At 36.3% G+C, this 19,822-nt stretch overlaps 2 protein-coding genes across 3 annotated transcripts; one reads left to right on the forward strand and one right to left on the reverse strand.

Moving 5' to 3' along the window:
- Positions 1-91: 91 nt before the first annotated feature.
- Positions 92-4,049, reverse strand: LOC137815145 (uncharacterized). The gene is made up of 5 exons (XM_068618207.1): positions 3,568-4,049; positions 1,910-3,275; positions 1,557-1,754; positions 975-1,126; positions 92-856 (listed from the first exon to the last, which is right to left on the reverse strand). The coding sequence occupies exons 2-5, from the start codon at positions 3,243-3,245 to the stop codon at positions 413-415; spliced, it is 2,130 nt and encodes a 709-aa protein (XP_068474308.1). The 5' UTR covers positions 3,246-3,275; positions 3,568-4,049; the 3' UTR covers positions 92-412.
- A 4,592-nt stretch (positions 4,050-8,641) lies between these two features.
- Positions 8,642-19,016, forward strand: LOC137815132 (protein CELLULOSE SYNTHASE INTERACTIVE 1-like). 2 transcript variants are annotated; one of them, XM_068618188.1, is made up of 8 exons: positions 8,642-8,976; positions 9,348-9,507; positions 10,555-10,628; positions 10,972-14,035; positions 14,245-16,789; positions 17,441-17,895; positions 18,511-18,627; positions 18,739-19,016. In XM_068618188.1, the coding sequence occupies exons 2-8, from the start codon at positions 9,505-9,507 to the stop codon at positions 18,877-18,879; spliced, it is 6,399 nt and encodes a 2,132-aa protein (XP_068474289.1). In that variant the 5' UTR covers positions 8,642-8,976; positions 9,348-9,504; the 3' UTR covers positions 18,880-19,016. The 2 variants fall into 2 exon arrangements, with proteins under 2 accessions (XP_068474289.1, XP_068474290.1); XM_068618189.1 differs by lacking the exon at positions 8,642-8,976 and adding an exon at positions 9,000-9,126.
- The last annotated feature ends 806 nt before the right edge of the window (positions 19,017-19,822 follow it).

Raw genomic sequence — 19,822 nt, forward strand, 5'->3', positions numbered from 1 at the left:
CAAACAAATCACGAGGCTGACTAGAACAAATGCAGCATGCACAATCAACAGACAGAAGTAAATGGACATTCGCAAGAAAAATACCCGGATCAAGAAAAAACCAGCTACTTCAAAATTAAGACATAATCTAACGTCAAATTTTTCCATAAAAGTTGAAGTTCAGGTAATGGTTCGCTTAGCCTAGTTCAAACAGTGGGGAAAATCTATCAAACCCCTGTAGCTCTTAGTTCACAACGTTCTAAAACTAAATAAATTTAAGTCTCAATATGCATTAGCAACTACAATTTCTTCCCGAGACAAAACACCATCAGATCTGCCGCATTCACAACAAATTCATACCACTAACTAGCACGATGAAAAAAATAATGAGATCAGGAAAAGCTTCCAGGGAAGAATTGCAGGCTAATGGCCTCTACTGCCTCATGCTTTTACCCTTTGCAGCAACCTGCTCTTCGGATAAAGGCAAGTAGTAAATCCGAGGAGTTGCTATGGTTTTGCGGAAGAGATCATCCAGAGTGACAATAGGTGGGTCAACTTTCTCTGGAAGGGGTGGTGGTGATGGAAGCCGATCTCTTGCTACTGGTGGGGGTTTTGACAATGGTGGTGGAGGTGGGAGCGTAGTTGGAACTGAATGCTGCTCCCTGTGTAGTCGAGGGGAAGGCTCTGGCTGTGGTGTGGTGGGCACAGGCTGAACTACAGCAGTGCTGATGGGGGCAGCCTGTGAAGGAGGTTCTAACTTCATTTTCACTTCTTCAGGATCAACATACTCGGCAACTAAGAGTCGCCCACCATTTGGTGGCCATTGCAAATTATACACAGCATTCCGTGTCTCCATGGCTTCTTCGACAGACGAGTACTATACCACCAAGAAATCAACAAAAGATTACTCAAACCATCAGATGAATACAAAATACTATAACATCATGTGGGAATCGACAGTTGCAGGAAGACATTAGAGATGAGAATTGTCTTACAGTAACATAGCAATGGGTCTTTATTTGGTCCATCCAGAAACTGCTGACATTCCCAGTCTTTCCGAGAAGTTCTTGCACAGCTTTCAGAGTGAATGGACGGAGGAAACGATCAATCCTGAGGGAATTAGTTGGGGACCTTTGTGATGGTGGAACTGCCAAAGATTACAAAAAAAAAACATTTAACTTAAAAAACAGAGACATAAAATACCCAACACATGCCAGTATGACAACAACATCGAAAAAAAGCAATGTGCTACACAACATAGATAAAATACACCCATATAAAAAGCACAAGTCTACAACAACCAAGCCTTGTTGTCTCATTAAATGTGTTCGTGTATTCAAAATCAACCAACAGATAAGTTTCCACCTTCAAATAAAAAACATAACATATACAAGAAAATTGTGCTTCAAAAAGTGTACAGGATTAAAATCTGAGAGTGCCAGGAATTTATTTTTGTAAGCTACAGGCTTAGTACTTGAAAATTGATCCACATTAATACAACAACTCATCAACTACACTTAGAAACAGGAGCAACCGTTTCTCATAGATTTACCCTAATCAGAAAAATGTTGACTTACCAATGCGCTCTTTAGGTGTGTCATCAGTAGCAGAGGAATCAGACCTAGAGAGGTTGCGTTTCAGAGCTATTGGCTCATCTCTAGGTGTAGTAGCAGGCCTGGGAGTAGTGCTTTGTGGATCTGGACCACCTTTAACTGTTTCAGTGTTCCACCTGCGTTGCCTTTTTGCAGGCTCACTGCTCCCAACCGATGCTTGTTCTGTGACAATTTTCCAAATAATAGAGGGTGACTAAAAACACATAAAGAATAAACCAACAACAGCAATGCAATATTTAGTGCATATCATTCTAGCTTCCCCTTCAGTAGTATAACAACTCTAAAAAAATGTCCATTTCAGACAATATGTTGCGTACCATGGAATTTTCGTTTCTCAGTTGGGGCAACAGGACTAATGTCAATATCTTGGAGGGTATCCATTTTTCCTCCAGATACACCATCTCCCACAGCTATAGTCCTACTTTCCTCCTTCACAATAGGCTCTTCAATACTCTCCACTTTCTCTCTAAGTTCATCAACATTAAACTTAGAATCAATTTGCTTAGTCTCAGGCAAATCCTCTTCCATGGAATCATCACCAGAACTTCTGTCTAAATTCAACTTTTCTGGATACCCCACATCATCACTGCTATTGGTCTTGTTCAAGTCTGGACTTGAAACATTATTGATATTTTCTTCAACAGATGTCTTTTTCTCATGCCGCCCTCCAACATCCATTGAATGTGATTCATCATAAGAAACAGGTACATCATTTCTGGATGATGGTTCTTCCACCATCTCCGGCTTAACAATATCTTGTTCTAATTTGACATTATCAGTAATTATAGTATCCTTTAGTTCATTCTTTTGATTAATTGACACAGAATCAGTAGAAATAGAATCAGATTTTACTTGAGACCCTAAACTAGGGTTGACCTCAGATACCTGGTTTTCTGGAACAGAAGAGTCGGGCACAGGATCCTCGTGCAGGGGCTTTGTCTCAGAATCCAGTTGGGGCTTTGTATCCTCACCATCCAGCTGCGCCTTTGACTCCTCATTCTCCAGCTTTGCTGCAGAAATCTCATTATTCTTTTCTGCATTATATGAATCCTCATTACTGGCTACCACTCCTGTTACCACACTTTCAGTGACTGTAATTGTGGTTTCTACAGTAGAAGCATAAGTACTTGTCTCCTCTACCACATTTCCAGAATCTACACCGGAGGGCAATTCCTCATGTTCAACTTCTTCATCCATGGTTGACACACTAGTTTTAATGTCAACTTGGCCAGTAACACCATCCTGCTTGTCGTTCTTATTGCTGTCTTGATCCACAACCTCTGGAACCTTTTCAACATTTTCTGTTTCAATCGGTTCAACTACATCACTCTTCCCCTTTTCAGCAGTCTCAAATTTTTGGGTGTTTTCCTTCTCAGTTGCGTCAACCACTTCAGCATCCACAGTAACTGCCTCAGGCTGTTTTTCCCCATCTGCATGATCATCATCAAAACCATTGGCCTCCTCCTTCTCATCCTCTTTCTCAGAATCCTCCTCAGCCTCCCTTTCAAGACGAAGGCATTCATCCAAACGTTTGACCAAATCGTCCTTCAAACCTTTGGCGCTTAACCTCCTTCTCCTCAGCTCATCTCTCAGCTCCGTAACCTTCCACTGATGAATAGGACGATTGTCCAAACTCTGATATTTTGGCGACATTATGCCCAAACACAAATCACCTTCCTCAACCTGGATACAGCGATTAAATACGCCACAGCAAAGAAACAAACAATCAATTCAAACAATGACAGGGTTCACCCTAAAATCACTGCAAACTTAACAGTGGAAAAAAACCTAACACATACAAATTAAAGGTTAAAATTGCAACCATCTAGAACGAATTTGGTACAAAAATAAAAGTTAACAACAAATTGATAACGGCAAGATCCAGGGGAACCATGCAAATTGAAATAATAATATCTAATATTGAAATGAAAAACAATTCATAAATCGAATATAAAGAAAGAGAAGAGATAATTACTCAGAATGACGATAGTTCGTTGATAATGGAGAAAGAGACACGCTTACGGAAACCCTAATTTGAGAAAAGAGAAGAAAAAACAGAGAGGCATCGAAGATTAGAGTCCCGAACCGAAGAAGTGAAAGGAATGCACTCTCCTTTATTACTCTTGCCCCTTTCTCCCTGAAAACACCGAAGCAGAAAAAAAAAAAAGTCGAAAAGAAAGCAAAACAAGAGAAAACAAAATTCAGTATGAGCAAACGTTTTATCCAAAAGAAAGAATATAAGAAGAGGTTGAGATTTTGTTGAGTGAGAAATTGGTTCTCCAAAATCTTTTCTAGGGCTTTTTTTTGTTTGGTCGAGGGTTCTTTTCTCTATTGCGATTGTGTGCGCCTTTTGTTCTGTTCCGTGAGGGAACCCTGAAGTAATACCGAGTGGGTCTCGTTTCCATAGCTCTTTGTAACATTCAGATTTTCCCATTCTCATCCCGATAATACCCTCACACGTGGCTCAAAATTAATCAACAATTTCATCTCAACTTTCCTGGGCTGCTCTGTTTGGGCCATTCTATTTTTATCCCAAACTCATGTTTTCTATGAGGGCCATTTCTTCCCGCACCTCCATACTTTAGGTAAAATGTCCATTTACTGGAGAAACTTTGTAGAATTCAAAATTTGTGTAGAATTTGGAAGTCATTATGACTTTCGAATTCTATAATTGGCATTGCCATATGCACTAGAACAAAGAGAAGATGATGGAGGATGCATGGTATTAGACTTATTAAGTTATGAAGGTGCAGAAAGAAATGTCCTTCTATAACATACACATAACATTAAGGGGTGTTTCTTCTTGTAACCTAAATTTTGCTTCCTGCACCTATTAGAAATGTGAATTGACGAAATGAACCTTGTGAGGTTTTGAGAACCTAACACAAAGTCTCCTTCTTCTCTGCCATTGCGGTGGACAAAGTTGCAATGGTTAGTGGGTGGTTTTTAAAAAGGTTATTTTTTTCTTATGGAATTCATATTTTATAATATTTTTGGAATTGGCAAATTTTAAATGAAATGGGGAAGTATATTAGATTCTGAAAAGGTAGTTTGTAATGTATTCTCAGATAATTTGGAATTGTTAAAGATAATTTGGACATTTTAAAAAATATAAGAGTGTAGAAAGCAATCATACTTAAAAATGGAAGACATGAAAAAAAAAACAGATTGAAAGAAACCGAACTTAACTAATGCAACTATTTGTGGGTATTTCTTCTTGCACCCTTGTCATTTTTCCTAATATATAATTATTTTTTTCAAATTTTATAATTTGAAATATAAATTTTGTACCTTACGAAATAATACAAAATTTATATTTTAGATTTTAGAATTTTAAAAAAATTACAAAAATTTTAACTTTTTAATTCTATAATTTGAGAAGTATCATATTCCAAAATTTAATAAAAAAAAGTTCAATAAAACAAGTTGAAGAATAATTTATATTTTTTAAAAATATGGGTAAGAAGAATAAATGCATGCAGTAATAAATCCCCGATTGAATGGCTTCACGAGAAGCATGGTTTTATAGGAAAACCCACTCCAATTTTTTGTTGAAAAAGCAAAAATATTTGAATCATAATTCACACCTGCTACGCCAATTCACATTGGATTGCCCCAACTACGCTCTCTCAGCAAATGTAAAGTGAAAGAGAAAATTATAAAGCATTGAGTAGAAGGTTGTCTCTTCCAGTACTTCTGTAGTTTCTCCTCACATTTCCATAATTAATGTGAAAAGGTCATTTTATTTATAAAAAAATACATTTCCGATTATAAAATTTGGAATGTATTTTTTTATTAAATTCGAATTATAATGTTAAACACAATATTTGAAAACTAAATAATTTAAATTATAGATATTTGCGTGAGTTAAATGCGATGGTTAATTTTATATAAATATTTAAGATATTATAATTAAGTATAAACTAAAACCATACTAAAACAAAAATTTGTTTTCTAAAAGTTATTTTGGGGAAAACTTAATAGTGATGTAATTGAGGGGTAACTTTTAATTTAATTGTAATCACCCTTATAAAACGAGTATTGTTCAATGAGACTGTAATTAACTAGGAATTATCGGGGAGTTTAAATAGTATAAAAATAATTTTGTGAAATTAACTATAACTTTTCAAAACTAAAAGGTTTTTATTAGAAAATTTGACAAATTCAGTAAAATTAAAAATTAATTTGTACTCCTAGGTTTTCTTAAGGAATTCTGTTTCTCTAAAAGAATATTGTTTTAATAGGAGAAAAATATTTTAACATTTCTATGGAATTAACTATGAATTTTAACATTTGTTCATTGTTAACGGGTATTAAGGATATGAATATCAGAGTTATAGAAAGATCTATTATTAATTGTCTATTTTTTAATTATTAGTTATTTTTTTTTATAAAGATGAATAACATTTATTTTATTTTTACCTGTTATGATTATAATATTTATTGATTAATTATTTTTTTCTTTGACTATACATAAAATGAGTGTACTGCTGATATATATTTAGACTATTTGTTATGATTCAAAACAAAATTAATTTTCATTTTTTTTTACTATTTTATTCATCTTTGTTCTATTTTGTTCATATGTTCTATTCTATAATAGCTAAGAATCCAAATTAATGTGATTTTTGAATCTGTTGGTTAATTATTTAATATTCATATTATATATGATTTTGTTTTACTAAAGAGGAAAGTAAATTAAAAATTTTCAATTTAATCAATAATAACTTTCTCAATAAATAAAAATAACTCAAAGTAAGAAATTGTTAAATTACTTTAAAAAAATAGCATAGACAAAAACAAACATTTATTATAATCAGATATAAGCTAATTTTGTTTATTTTTTAATTTTTATGAATATAATAACTACTAAATACTTAATATTTCCCAACATATACTTTAGCTTTTTACGACAATATTATCTTTTAATTAAAAAAGCGCATGTTGAATTCATTTTCAGTTAATGATGAGTCATGATTATACTTGTTAAGTCAACTGGTCAATTTTATACAAATTTAAATGTATTTAAAAAGTAGATATTTGTCTATGATATAAGATATATAGTAAATATTTGTTGTTATGAGATAAAGTTATCATAGATTTTTTTTTTTAAATTATGTATTATATATATAATATTATAATTAACTAAAATAAAACTGTTGTTCAGTGGCATGTGAGGGTCGTTTTAGAGTAGTCCTAGAATGGCCAAATCTGTTTATTGGTGTGCTAATGGGCGTTTTTTATTCTTTGATAATTTTTCTGTTAAGTTTGGTCGAAACACTGATGGTTTATTTTTTAGTTTTTTTGGACTTTTTTGTTATTTAGATGGGATGGAAAAACACAGAAACACACAATCACAAATTAACTGTATAAAATAAACAACAACACATGACTTAATGTGGTTCGGTCGTCAACTGCAACCTACATCCATCTACACAGACAGCTATTAGGTTTTCTTTATATCCAGTTGCACACCAATTACAAGTACAATACAATGATCTCTTTAAACAGAAATAAATAGAGATAATAAAGAGACATAATAATTAAGTCCACTCACTAAAATATGATGTCTACTCAACTCAATCCAATTGATCTGATTTCATACCAACAAGATGTTAATAGTAAGAATTTTTTTTTCTGATTATTTTCTTAACCTTTTGATAATTTTTTAGTTTGCTTTAATATTGTTTTTAATTATTGTGTGAAACAAGTTTCGTAAAATTGAATTAAAGTTAAAATATACCAAGGTTAAATTAGACTTAACGACGCAAATGAATAAAACAAGGGTAGGAAAGTGTTAGTTTAGTTTAAGAAGGGAATAAAAGAAGAAGAAATGGGATGATAACAGCAAATGCTTACGGTGCGCAAGTGCGAACTACAAGAGCCACCTCTCATTTTATTGCATCATAATCTAACTCATGACTTGCCACTTGCCTTCCAGCTGGCACAAAGAACATGTTAAAGTTTGAACATTAATGTGGCTTGTCTTAAACTTCAGCACCTTTATTATTGCCTTTGAAAATTGAAACGATTCCATTGTCATCAAACCGCTAGAGTGCCAGAGAAAATATACTTTTGCCAACTAAACACAAAGGTATATAATTCAGATGGCTTATAACTTGCTCAGCCTGTGGCTAGGTCACAACCAAGACCCCCTTTCAATTAAAATAAAAACCATGTGCCCATTTCTAACAAATAATTGGACCATCTTTCTTCTTAACACATGGAATCTAAATAATGTGTATACTAATTATGTGGGAGAGAACACTTCTAGAATTTGTATTCATATCCTCCTTCTAGTTACTTATTTTTTTTTTTCATATATTTTTTTTCGATTTTTAAACTATCTTTTGATCTCTCAGGAGATAATACTGCTGAAATATTAGGAAGATTAAGTCAGTATTTATATTAATTATCTTATAAAAAAAGTTAAAATATTAAATTATTATTTTTATTAATAATAATTAAATATTTTATCTAATTATACTATTTGTTAATGCGTCTACTTGTCATATTATTTTAATTTTTTTTCTTATCTCTTATCAATACTTATGTGATAATATTTTCAATAATATTCATATTTGATTTTTGACTTTTTTTTTTTGCGGATCTCATCCTTTCTGCATGCATATTTTAAGACAGTCCATAATGTAATCACTTTATTTTTCTCTTCTAACAATACAATTTATTTCTGACCAAGAAAAAACCATTTTATTTACAAAATCCGTACGCATAACATATACTACAATAGCTGGAACATTAAAAGCTTGATTGAAGTGGTTTGGTTCAGGAGTATTTAAGAAAGAACTTCTTAGCAAACCGTTATTTATTTTATGCGAATGCAAATTTAATCCATGCGAATATTGACATTTAGGGGTAATAACTTACAGTTATCTCTGTCACCTATGTTGTTGGATAGAGTATGTTTTGTTACATGTTCTGTAAGTGATTATTAAACATTCCAATTTTATTTATTTATTTATTTCTATATGCAATAAATAAGAATGCATAGAGGTACATTATTTGCACACGTGATTCCATTCTAAACCGTTGGCTCAAGCGAATGCGAAGCCATTAAGCCACAAAGCTTAGAGGGTGGAGCTGTTGTCGGTGCTCCTAATGGTGTATGACAGTGAAAACTGAAAACACCCAAAGCCTATTTCCTTTCACTGTCTTTCACTGTCACACACTTCCCCCTCCGTCAAAATCAGCCATTCAAGACGCCCATTTAAAACCCAAAACACACATTCCGCACTGTTTTCTTAACGAACCATCCTCACTTTTATTCAAATCAAATCTATCTCGCACCACCACCAACCCAAGAAAACCAATCCACCAGTCACCGTCACACTCACACGCCGGCTTCGCTTTTCACTCTCTCAAGGTGTTTTTTCATTCCCTCTCACCTCTTCGCATTCTTTCAACAAGCACCGTTTATCCATTCTTCAATACTCTCGCATTCATTCGTCGTAATTGATTTGACTTTTTCGTTGACTCACACGCTTCACGCTTTCTGCACTTCCATTTCTCGCCGGTAGCTCTTGATCTGCTACCTCTCTAACTGTCTCCGCGATTCAATTTTAATCGATTCCATTGTTTGCTTGATTTTTCAGTGCCTTTTGGTTAGGTCACCGTGTACCTATTATTATTGTTTGTTGTTGTTTTGAACTTGTGGAATTTGCATTTGCGGTTTTGGTGCAATTAGTGTTGTTTGAGACTGGTGATTGATTTAAATCTGAATTTCGGTTTCGACAGGGTGGATTTGATGTTCTGTTGGACTCTCCAGTGTAGACTGTATAGGAGCAGTGTCCTGGATTTATCAGTTTGGTAGTGTCTACGCGAAGCGAAGCTGGCGACCACACGGACTTGGAGGTTTGCTGCCCATAATGGCAGCACACTTGCTGCTAATGATATGGTACTTCGTGTTTTTCATTGTTTTTCTTTTTCATTTTATGCTATACAATCATCATTACTGGTAGTGGAAAAGTGTTTGAGTATTAGGATATACTTGTAATTTTACGAAACCTTAAGTTCTCCTGCACATATTGGATACCATTTCTTCGTGTTGCTTGGCAGTCCTATATGTTTTAAAATTTTAGTCGTGGTTATAGAAATTTTGGACGATGGAAGGATGATGCAATGGCAGTTGTGGTTGTGGAGGAGACTTCTTAAACTGCAATATGGTAGCCACAATTGTGGTTCTGAACAGCTGTCTAAAACTAGACTTGATTTGTGTTTTTCTTTTGTGCCAAACTATTCTAGAAAGCATAATTGTGAACCATGGAAGTCTGTTATTTCATTCTACTATTTGTTTCTTCTCTCCCATTGGAACATATCTGTTACTGTTCTTCGATTGAGAAGTCCATGGTTTTATAAAAATATGAAGATGATGAGAACTATTCTATTATAGACAGGAAGCGTTATTTTAGTTACGCACTCTACCATCATTTGCTATATCCTTCTACATATCCTTGGTTACATGTGGGTGCAGGGTAAATGCTAGAAAATGAAAAAACGGTGGCATTATTACATTTTCTTATCTGTTTTAATGAGTTACTTGTAGTGTTTATCCTTAACTGGAGTTTATTATACCGAGGCTTTCTGCTGAAGAATATAATGCCGTATATTCTTTTCTCCATTTTATATCTCCTGTCTGTTTTGTGCAATAAGATGCTATGCATAATAATTAGTCAACTGTAACAGAAGCGGCAATCATGTACATTTAATGCTTTGAAAATCTTAAATTTCTTGACACAAAAAAAATCAAGTTGTGATAGTGATAAATGGTTTTGCCATGTTCCTTCTCAAATTGATTTTCCATTTCTTCTCACATAGAACTTCAAGATTTATCCTTATCCATATTTTACTAAGTCTAATATATTCATTTTAATTTTTGTTACTTCCATCATTTGGAGATATACAAACATTCTGTTTATTCTCATTGTCGTTCGTCTGATTGCAGGAAAGAAATGGTGATGGGAGGGCTCAAGATTCAGAGACTCTACCTCCCCATTCTGTTTTAAAGATGGGATTGAGGTTGGTTACAACATAGGATATATGCCTGTAAATTATGTTAAAAAAGAATATTTTATGGCCTTTAAATCATCAAATTTTTTGCTTGTAATGCTCTGGTAAATTCTTGCAGTTACATTGGTACTTTTGCTTGTAGTTAAATAAGCTATGACTTATGAATCCTACCTGTTGTGTCACACTGTGTCAAAAGTTCCAAGACAGAAATAACATGTTCCTCTCTCACCCTCTCAGAGTCTCATAGAAATCAAGATAATGAGAACTACCTAACTTGATGGTTATATATATGGTTTATGGAAATTTGAATTTGAGCATAACTTTTGTATCTTACATGCATAATTGTTTGCAGAGAACGTAGCAACAGCAGCAGCATGGAGGATCCTGATGGGACATTAGCAAGTGTTGCCCAATGCATTGAGCAGCTGCGTCAGAGCTCATCTTCTATGCAGGAGAAAGAGTATTCTTTGAAGCAGTTATTGGAGCTTATTGATATTAGAGAAAACGCTTTCAGTGCTGTTGGATCTCATTCTCAGGCAGTTCCAGTACTTGTTTCCCTTCTCCGGTCAGGGTCTTCGAATGTGAAGATACAGGCAGCAACTGTATTGGGTTCACTTTGTAAAGAAAATGAGTTGAGGGTGAAAGTCTTGCTTGGAGGATGCATTCCACCTTTGCTTGGTCTACTCAAGTCCAGTTCTGCTGAAGGTCAAGTGGCTGCTGCAAAGACAATTTTTGCTGTTTCTCAAGGTGGTGCCAAAGATCATGTTGGATCAAAAATTTTTTCAACTGAAGGAGTGGTTCCAGTTCTATGGGAGCAGTTGCAGAAAGGCCTGAAGACAAATGTAGTTGATAATTTATTAACTGGGGCATTGAAAAATCTCTCCAGCAGCACTGATAGATTCTGGAATGCCACAATACAAGCTGGAGGGGTGGACATATTAATTAAGTTACTGAAAACAGGGCAGTCTAACACTTTAGCAAATGTGTGTTTTTTACTTGGCTGTATGATGATGGAGGATGCATCTGTTTGTTCAAAATTGTTGACTTCTGAGGAAACTAAACAACTCCTCAAACTTTTAAGCCCTGGTAATGATGCCCCTGTCAGGGCTGAAGCAGCCGGTGCTCTTAAATCTCTTTCTGCTCAGTGCAAAGATGCAAGAAAAGAGATAGCCAATTCCAATGGCATTCCTGCTTTGATTAATGCTACCATAGCTCCTTCCAAAGAGTTCATGCAGGGTGAGTATGCTCAAGCATTACAGGAGAATGCAATGTGTGCTTTAGCAAACATCTCTGGTGGTTTGTCATATGTCATCTCCAGTCTTGGTCAAAGCCTTGAATCATGCTCCTCGCCTGCCCAAGCTGCTGACACGTTGGGGGCTTTAGCTTCAGCTCTTATGATTTATGATGACAATGCAGAATCTACCAGGGCCACAGATCCTTTGGTAGTTGAGCAGACATTACTTGAACAATTTAAACCTGGCTTGTCATTCCTTGTACAGGAACGGACCATTGAAGCCCTAGCTAGTTTGTATAGCAATCCTATACTGTCAATCAAACTTGCAAATTCTGATCCAAAGCGTTTGCTTGTTGGTTTAATAACAATGGCTGCCAATGAAGTGCAAGATGAACTTCTAAAATCTCTCTTGACATTGTGCAATACTGAATGCAGTCTGTGGCGTGCACTTCAAGGCCGTGAAGGAGTTCAGCTGTTAATATCTCTTCTGGGGCTTTCATCGGAACAGCAGCAAGAATGTGCTGTTGCCCTCCTTTGCCTTTTATCTAATGAAAATGATGAAAGTAAATGGGCTATTACTGCTGCTGGTGGTATACCTCCTCTTGTTCAAATTTTGGAGTCAGGATCTGCAAAAGCAAAGGAAGACTCAGCGTCAATCCTTAGGAACCTATGTGATCACAGTGAGGATATACGTGCTTGTGTTGAAAGTGCTGATGCTGTTCCTGCATTGCTTTGGCTGTTGAAGAATGGAAGCTCAAATGGGAAGGAGATTGCAGCAAAGACTTTGAATCACTTAATTCATAAGTCTGATACAGCAACTATCAGTCAGCTTACAGCATTATTGACCAGTGATTTACCTGAATCTAAGGCTTATGTTTTAGATGCTTTGAAAAGTATGCTTTCAGTTGTTTCTCTTACTGATCTTCTACGTGAAGGTAGTGCTGCCAGTGATGCAGTTGATACAATGATAAAATTACTGAGCTCAACCGAGGAAGAAACTCAGGCAAAGTCTGTGTCTGCTCTGGCGGGAATTTTTGAAATGAGGAAAGATGTGCGTGAAAGCAGCATTGCTGTTAAAACTCTTTGGTCGGCAATGAAGTTGCTTAATGTTGAATCAGAAAGTATCTTAATGGAGTCCTCACGCTGCTTGGCTGCAATATTTCTTTCCATCAAAGAGAACAGGGATGTGGTTGCTATTGCTAGAGATGCTTTACCCTCCCTAGTTTCACTAGCTAACTCTTCAGTTTTGGAAGTGGCGGAGCTGGCAACATGTGCTGTGGCAAATCTTATTTTGGACAGTGAAATTGCTGAGAAAGCTGTTGCAGAAGAAGTCATATTGGCTGCTACCAGAGTATTACGTGAAGGCACAATTTCTGGAAAATCACATGCTGCTGCAGCAATTGCTCGCCTTTTACATTCTAAGAGGCAAGTTGATTATGCTGTAACTGATTGTGTGAATCGAGCTGGCACTGTTCTTGCATTAGTTTCTTTCTTAGACTTTGCTATCAGTGGACTTAGTTCCACATCAGAAGCTCTAGAAGCACTTGCCATGCTGTCCAGGTTAGAAGTGAATGGTGCACACAGTAAGCCTGCTTGGGCAGTTTTGGCTGAATTTCCTAAAAGCATCAGCCCAATAGTTCTGTCCATTACCGATTCAACGCCAGTGTTGCAGGATAAAGCTATTGAAATTTTATCTCGATTATGTATGGATCAACCTTTTGTTCTGGGAGACATTGTTGTTTCTGCCTCTGGATGTATATCTTCTATAGCTAAGAGGATAATCAATTCCACTTCTCAAAATATACAGGTCAAAATTGGAGGAGTTGCTGTTCTTATTTGTGCTGCTAAAGTAAATCACCAGAGGCTGGTGGAGGATCTCAATCTATCAAACTTGTGTGGTAATCTAGTTCAGTCTCTTGTCGACATACTTATTTCTTCACAGGCTACTTTGGGTCAGCGTGACGACAGCAGGGACGTTATCAGAATTTGCAGGCATACAAAAGAAGCCAATGAGGGTAAATCAAGCACTGGCACCACTATTATTTCCGGTGCCAACTTAGCTATATGGTTACTAACTGTTCTTGCTTGCCATGATGAAAAATGTAAAACTGCAATAATGGAGACGGGTGCAATTGAGTTTCTGAGTGACAGGATTGCAAATTGTTTCTCATTGTACAGTCAGGTATTTTAGTGCTATGTTTTCAGTCAAGTTGAAGTATACAGTGGCATCTGATTCTTTCCATATTTATTTACTCATCTTCGTAAATGGATTCTTTTTTGTCAAAGCTGTTCACAAATACACCTCTCCTCGTTTGTATAGTAGTTAGACAATAGATTAGTATACAATTATTATTTTATGTCAAATTTTTGCTTGTTTTTGGTGATATGCAGATTGACTACAAAGAAGATAGCAGCATGTGGATTTGTGCTTTGTTGTTGGCAATATTATTTCAGGACAGGGATATTATACGAGCACATGCAACCATGAAATCTATACCAGCACTTGCCAATTTATTGAAGTCAGAGGAATCAGCAAACAGATATTTTGCTGCACAATCAATAGCTAGCTTAGTCTGTAATGGTAGCAGGGGAACACTCCTGTCTGTGGCAAATTCTGGGGCAGCAGGTGGACTTATCTCCTTGCTTGGCTGTGCTGATACTGACATACAGGATCTTCTAGAATTGTCAGATGAATTTTCTTTGGTGCATTATCCTGATCAAGTTGCTCTTGAGAGGTTGTTTAGAGTTGATGACATAAGAGTTGGTGCCACTTCTCGGAAGGCAATACCTGCTCTAGTTGATCTGCTCAAACCAATTCCAGAACGTCCTGGTGCACCATTTTTAGCACTTGGGCTTTTGACTCAGCTTGCTATAGATTGTCCATCAAATAAGATTGTAATGGTTGAGGCAGGTGCCCTAGAGGCACTTTCTAAGTATCTTTCACTAGGTCCACAAGATGCAACGGAAGAAGCTGCTACGGATCTGTTAGGGATTCTGTTTAGCAGTGCAGAAATACGGAGACATGAATCAGCATTTGGAGCTGTTACTCAACTTGTAGCTGTACTGCGTTTAGGAGGAAGAGCTGCAAGGTATAGGGCTGCAAAAGCTTTGGAAAGTTTATTCTCCTCTGACCACATTAGAAATGCAGAGACTGCTCGACAAGCTGTCCAACCCTTGGTGGAGATTCTTAATACTGGTTTAGAGAGAGAGCAGCATGCTGCAATTGCTGCATTAGTTAGGTTATTGAGTGAAAACCCTTCAAAAGCACTCGCTGTTGCAGATGTAGAGATGAATGCAGTGGATGTTCTTTGTAGGATTCTTTCATCAGATTGTTCAATGGATCTCAAAAGGGATGCTGCTGAATTATGTTCTGTTCTTTTTGGAAATACAAGGATTCGGTCCACAATGGCTGCTGCACGTTGTGTTGAACCCCTTGTCTCTCTCCTTGTAAGTGAGTTTGGTCCTTCTCACCATTCAGTTGTGCGGGCATTGGATAGACTTGTTGATGATGAGCAACTAGCTGAATTAGTTGCTGCACATGGTGCAGTTATTCCTCTTGTTGGGCTACTTTACGGAAGGAATTATGTACTTCATGAGGCCATTTCCAGAGCTCTGGTCAAGTTGGGAAAAGACAGGCCAGCTTGCAAAATAGAAATGGTGAAAGCTGGAATTATTGAAAGCATACTTGACATCCTTCATGAAGCACCTGATTATCTATGTGCAGCTTTTGCTGAATTGTTGCGTATATTGACCAATAATGCTAGCATAGCTAAAGGACCACCGGCTGCTAAAGTCGTTGAACCGCTGTTTATGTTGCTAATAAGACAAGACTTTGGACCAGATGGACAACACAGTGCATTGCAGGTTTTGGTTAATATCTTAGAACACCCACAGTGTCGTGCTGATTACACACTGTCTTCTCACCAAGCTATTGAACCTCTTATCCCTTTGCTTGATTCTCCAATATCAGCAGTGCAACAGTTGGCAGCTGAGCTTCTCTCACATCTTCTTTTAGAAGAACACCTTCAGAAAGATCCAGTAACACAGCATGTAATTGGCCCTCTTATACGAGTTCTTGGTTCTGGTATACATATATTGCAACAGAGAGCTGTGAAGGCCCTGGTCAGTATTGCACTGCTATGGCCAAATGAAATTGCAAAAGAGGGTGGTGTTATTGAAATTTCAAAAGTTATATTGCAAGCAGATCCTTCCATTCCTCATGCTTTATGGGAATCAGCGGCATCTGTTTTGGCTAGTATTCTGCAATTTAGTTCTGAATACTACCTGGAAGTTCCAGTTGCTGTTTTGGTTAGGCTGCTTAGATCTGGCTTAGAAAGCACAGTTGTTGGTGCATTAAATGCTCTCCTTGTGTTGGAAAGTGACGATGGAACTAGTGCCGAAGCAATGGCTGAAAGTGGTGCCATAGAGGCTCTCTTAGAGCTCCTAAGATCTCATCAGTGCGAGGAAACTGCTGCAAGACTCTTAGAAGCATTGCTGAACAATGTAAAGATCAGAGAAACAAAAGTTACTAAATCAGCCATCTTACCATTATCCCATTATCTATTGGACCCACAAACCCAAGCACAACAAGCAAGGTTATTAGCAACATTGGCTCTTGGCGATCTATTTCAGAACGAGGGTCTTGCCCGGTCAAGTGATGCAGTTTCAGCTTGTCGTGCTTTAGTGAATGTGCTTGAAGACCAACCAACTGAAGAAATGAAAGTTGTAGCCATATGTGCTCTACAAAACCTTGTGATGAACAGTCGATCAAATAAAAGAGCAGTTGCAGAGGCTGGTGGGGTTCAGGTTATTCTGGATCTGATAGGTTCAAGTGATCCTGAAACATCTGTTCAGGCTGCAATGTTTATTAAACTTCTATTTTCAAATCATACCATTCAAGAGTATGCTTCTAGTGAAACAGTCAGAGCAATAACTGGTGAGCTATTTTCCCATTGGGCAGTGTTTAAATACTTGTTATTTTTATGCTGGACCCACTACGGTATATCTTATCTTCATATTTTCTCATACAAAATGGTGTGTTTGTTGCTTTTCACATGGCAATTTCTTACATGGGTTTTCTTGTTCTTAAACTAATTATTTGATTCTCCTTGTAAAGCATTTTTCTCTGCTTTTATAAGCAGAAGCATAGCTTGATTTTCAAAATATTTTTTCTATAAAGAATCTCAAAACTGGTACACATGGATTAATGCACCTTTAAACGAAATGGCCGAGCTGGTTTTTTTGTTGATTATTGGTCTTGAAACCAAAAATTTGGGGAAGGAACAGATGAATTGTAAACTTTGTTGTACACTTAATTTCTTGATGAGCTGAACAGCTAGACTCTTATTTGTGCTACATAGCCTTTTCTAGCTAAAATAGGCACCTAGTCTTCTGTAAATATTCATTGATGTATCAGAAGATGGATAGGTTGAAATTGAAAGTTGTCTTCTAAATAAAGGTGTTGTTTCTAACATGAATTCATTGGGGAGCAATGTTGATTCTGTGCATTTCACTATAAGTTGCTTCACAATTCAAACCTCACTCCTGTACGTAAATATGACCTATTTTAATTTGTGATCTTTTTTAGCTGCTATTGAAAAGGACTTATGGGCTACTGGAACTGTGAACGAAGAGTATCTTAAAGCCTTAAATTCTCTTTTTAGCAACTTCCCTAGACTGAGAGCAACTGAGCCAGCAACACTTAGCATTCCCCATCTGGTTACATCCTTAAAGACAGGCTCTGAGGCTACTCAGGAAGCTGCCTTGGATGCACTTTTCCTGCTTAGGCAAGCTTGGTCAGCATGTTCAGCAGAAGTTTCAAGAGCTCAATCAATAGCAGCTGCAGATGCTATTCCTTTGCTGCAGTACTTAATCCAGTCTGCCCCTCCTCGCTTTCAGGAGAAGGCAGAGTTTTTATTGCAGTGTTTGCCTGGAACCTTGGTGGTGATCATCAAGCGTGGTAACAATATGAAGCAATCTGTTGGAAACCCAAGTGTTTTTTGCAAGCTTACGCTTGGAAACACTCCTCCAAGGCAAACCAAGGTATTTTTTAATAATAATAATAATAATTCATATCCATTATCTTGTTTTGTGATCTTCTCCTCTATAATGTACTAGGATTAGTTGAAATGGGCGAGTGCTTGTTTATGTGAGACTAATATATGACATGTATCTCCATGTCAATCTTGCATAAATGCCAAAATACTAATGTTATCTGTTATGTCCTTTTGGAAATTATGCCAATATTAGAAAATTCCCAGTTAGGATATGGACCTTTATAGTTGCTTCCTAGTTCCTAGAAAAAAAAATCACTTGACCTCATTTACATATTCTGCTGCAGTTGTATTGCCAGATTTTAGAATCCAGAATTACCCATATTGATTTTTTTTCTTTCATTTTGAAGTAGTTTTTGACTTATGAAAGAATTTGGTTGTCACTTGTCATCTTGTGGAGGGCCATGCCCCACTTCAATTTCTTTGCTATTTCCAGTTTAAAACGTAAGGGACGAGGATTTGCAGCCTAAATATGTGGTTGTCATTTTATTATACAGTTTGAGGAACATCATGTCTTATTCTTAATATAATACAATTTCTCCTTTGATTTGATTTCCTCCTCGACAAGTGAATGTGCTAATTATCATGAGAATGTGCTGGTTAGGTGGTCTCAACTGGCCCTAATCCGGAGTGGGAAGAGAGCTTTTCATGGTCCTTTGAGAGTCCTCCAAAAGGCCAGAAGCTTCACATATCTTGCAAAAACAAGAGCAAAATGGGAAAGGTAATGAATGTGGGAAAATTGGACTATTATACTAAATGCAGTCTATTCATCTTCAATTATTTTAGTTTTACACTTCCGCTTGACCCCTCTATTATTTTTATCTGATGGCAGAGTTCATTTGGGAAAGTGACAATCCAGATCGATCGGGTAGTAATGCTAGGAGCAGTATCTGGAGAGTACACTTTGTTGCCAGAAAGTAAGAGTGGCCCCTCGAGGAATTTAGAAATAGAATTCCAGTGGTCTAACAAGTGATATATATACCTGTTTCCGTCTTTAGCGTCAAGCTTTTAAATTGGAACACAGGATACACGGTTGAAAAGAAATTTTTGTACAGTTTGATTTGTCTTGCTAGTGCACATAAATTCTTTTAAAAGAACATTCTTTTGTAACTTGATCCTTCATTTCCTTGGTTAAGTGCTAGGCCTGCTTCCAATCTTGTATGAATTTTGCGCGTTGTCAATTAAGGTGGGTTATATATAAAGGTGCTTTTTGACGGGTTAAAGCTTAGATTAGGAACTAAAAGTATAAAACTAGATTGAAAGAAAAACAACAAATCCTATTAATTATTAGATGATAATTAAGATTAATGAGAATTTAAAAAAAAAATGGGAAATCCTTTTGAAGTCTCTGAATAATATTTATGAATTTCATTATTTGAACAACTTGAATTACATAATGACTTAATGTTTTTTTTCTTCTGTTACGTGAGAGAACTAAATCAAGGTGAGATAGCAAAATTGGTACTCATCAACTATATTTGTTTCTAAAAAACTCTCTAATAAAACTAGGTGGTAAAACAGCAAAAAAGATAACCTATTGCAAATGTCAAAGACTAAGCAAAACTATCTGCACATGTATTCTTTTTCAAACTATAGATAACTTTACAGAATGAAGTATAGCCTTTTATCCAATTGCAAAATGTATCATGGAACAGAAAGTAGGCAAGACATTTAGAAGAAAAAGTATGAAAAGCTTTTACTATGTGGAACTTAATAGCCGCACTCCCACCAGCTACCTTCTTATCGAGCATGTTATAAGGACTTCCAAAATTTAGGTGGGAACTTCACCAAATCTATCCACAGTTCAGTCAAAAGGACCATATGAGATTTAATCAATGCACAACATAAGAAGAATATCTAACTTCATGAAATAATATATTTCGAGCCCTTCTGATCGAGATTCTGCTGCAATAGAA

The sequence above is a fragment of the Phaseolus vulgaris genome, chromosome 1, assembly GCF_000499845.2.
Source record: "Phaseolus vulgaris cultivar G19833 chromosome 1, P. vulgaris v2.0, whole genome shotgun sequence".
Classification (NCBI taxonomy): domain Eukaryota; kingdom Viridiplantae; phylum Streptophyta; class Magnoliopsida; order Fabales; family Fabaceae; genus Phaseolus; species Phaseolus vulgaris.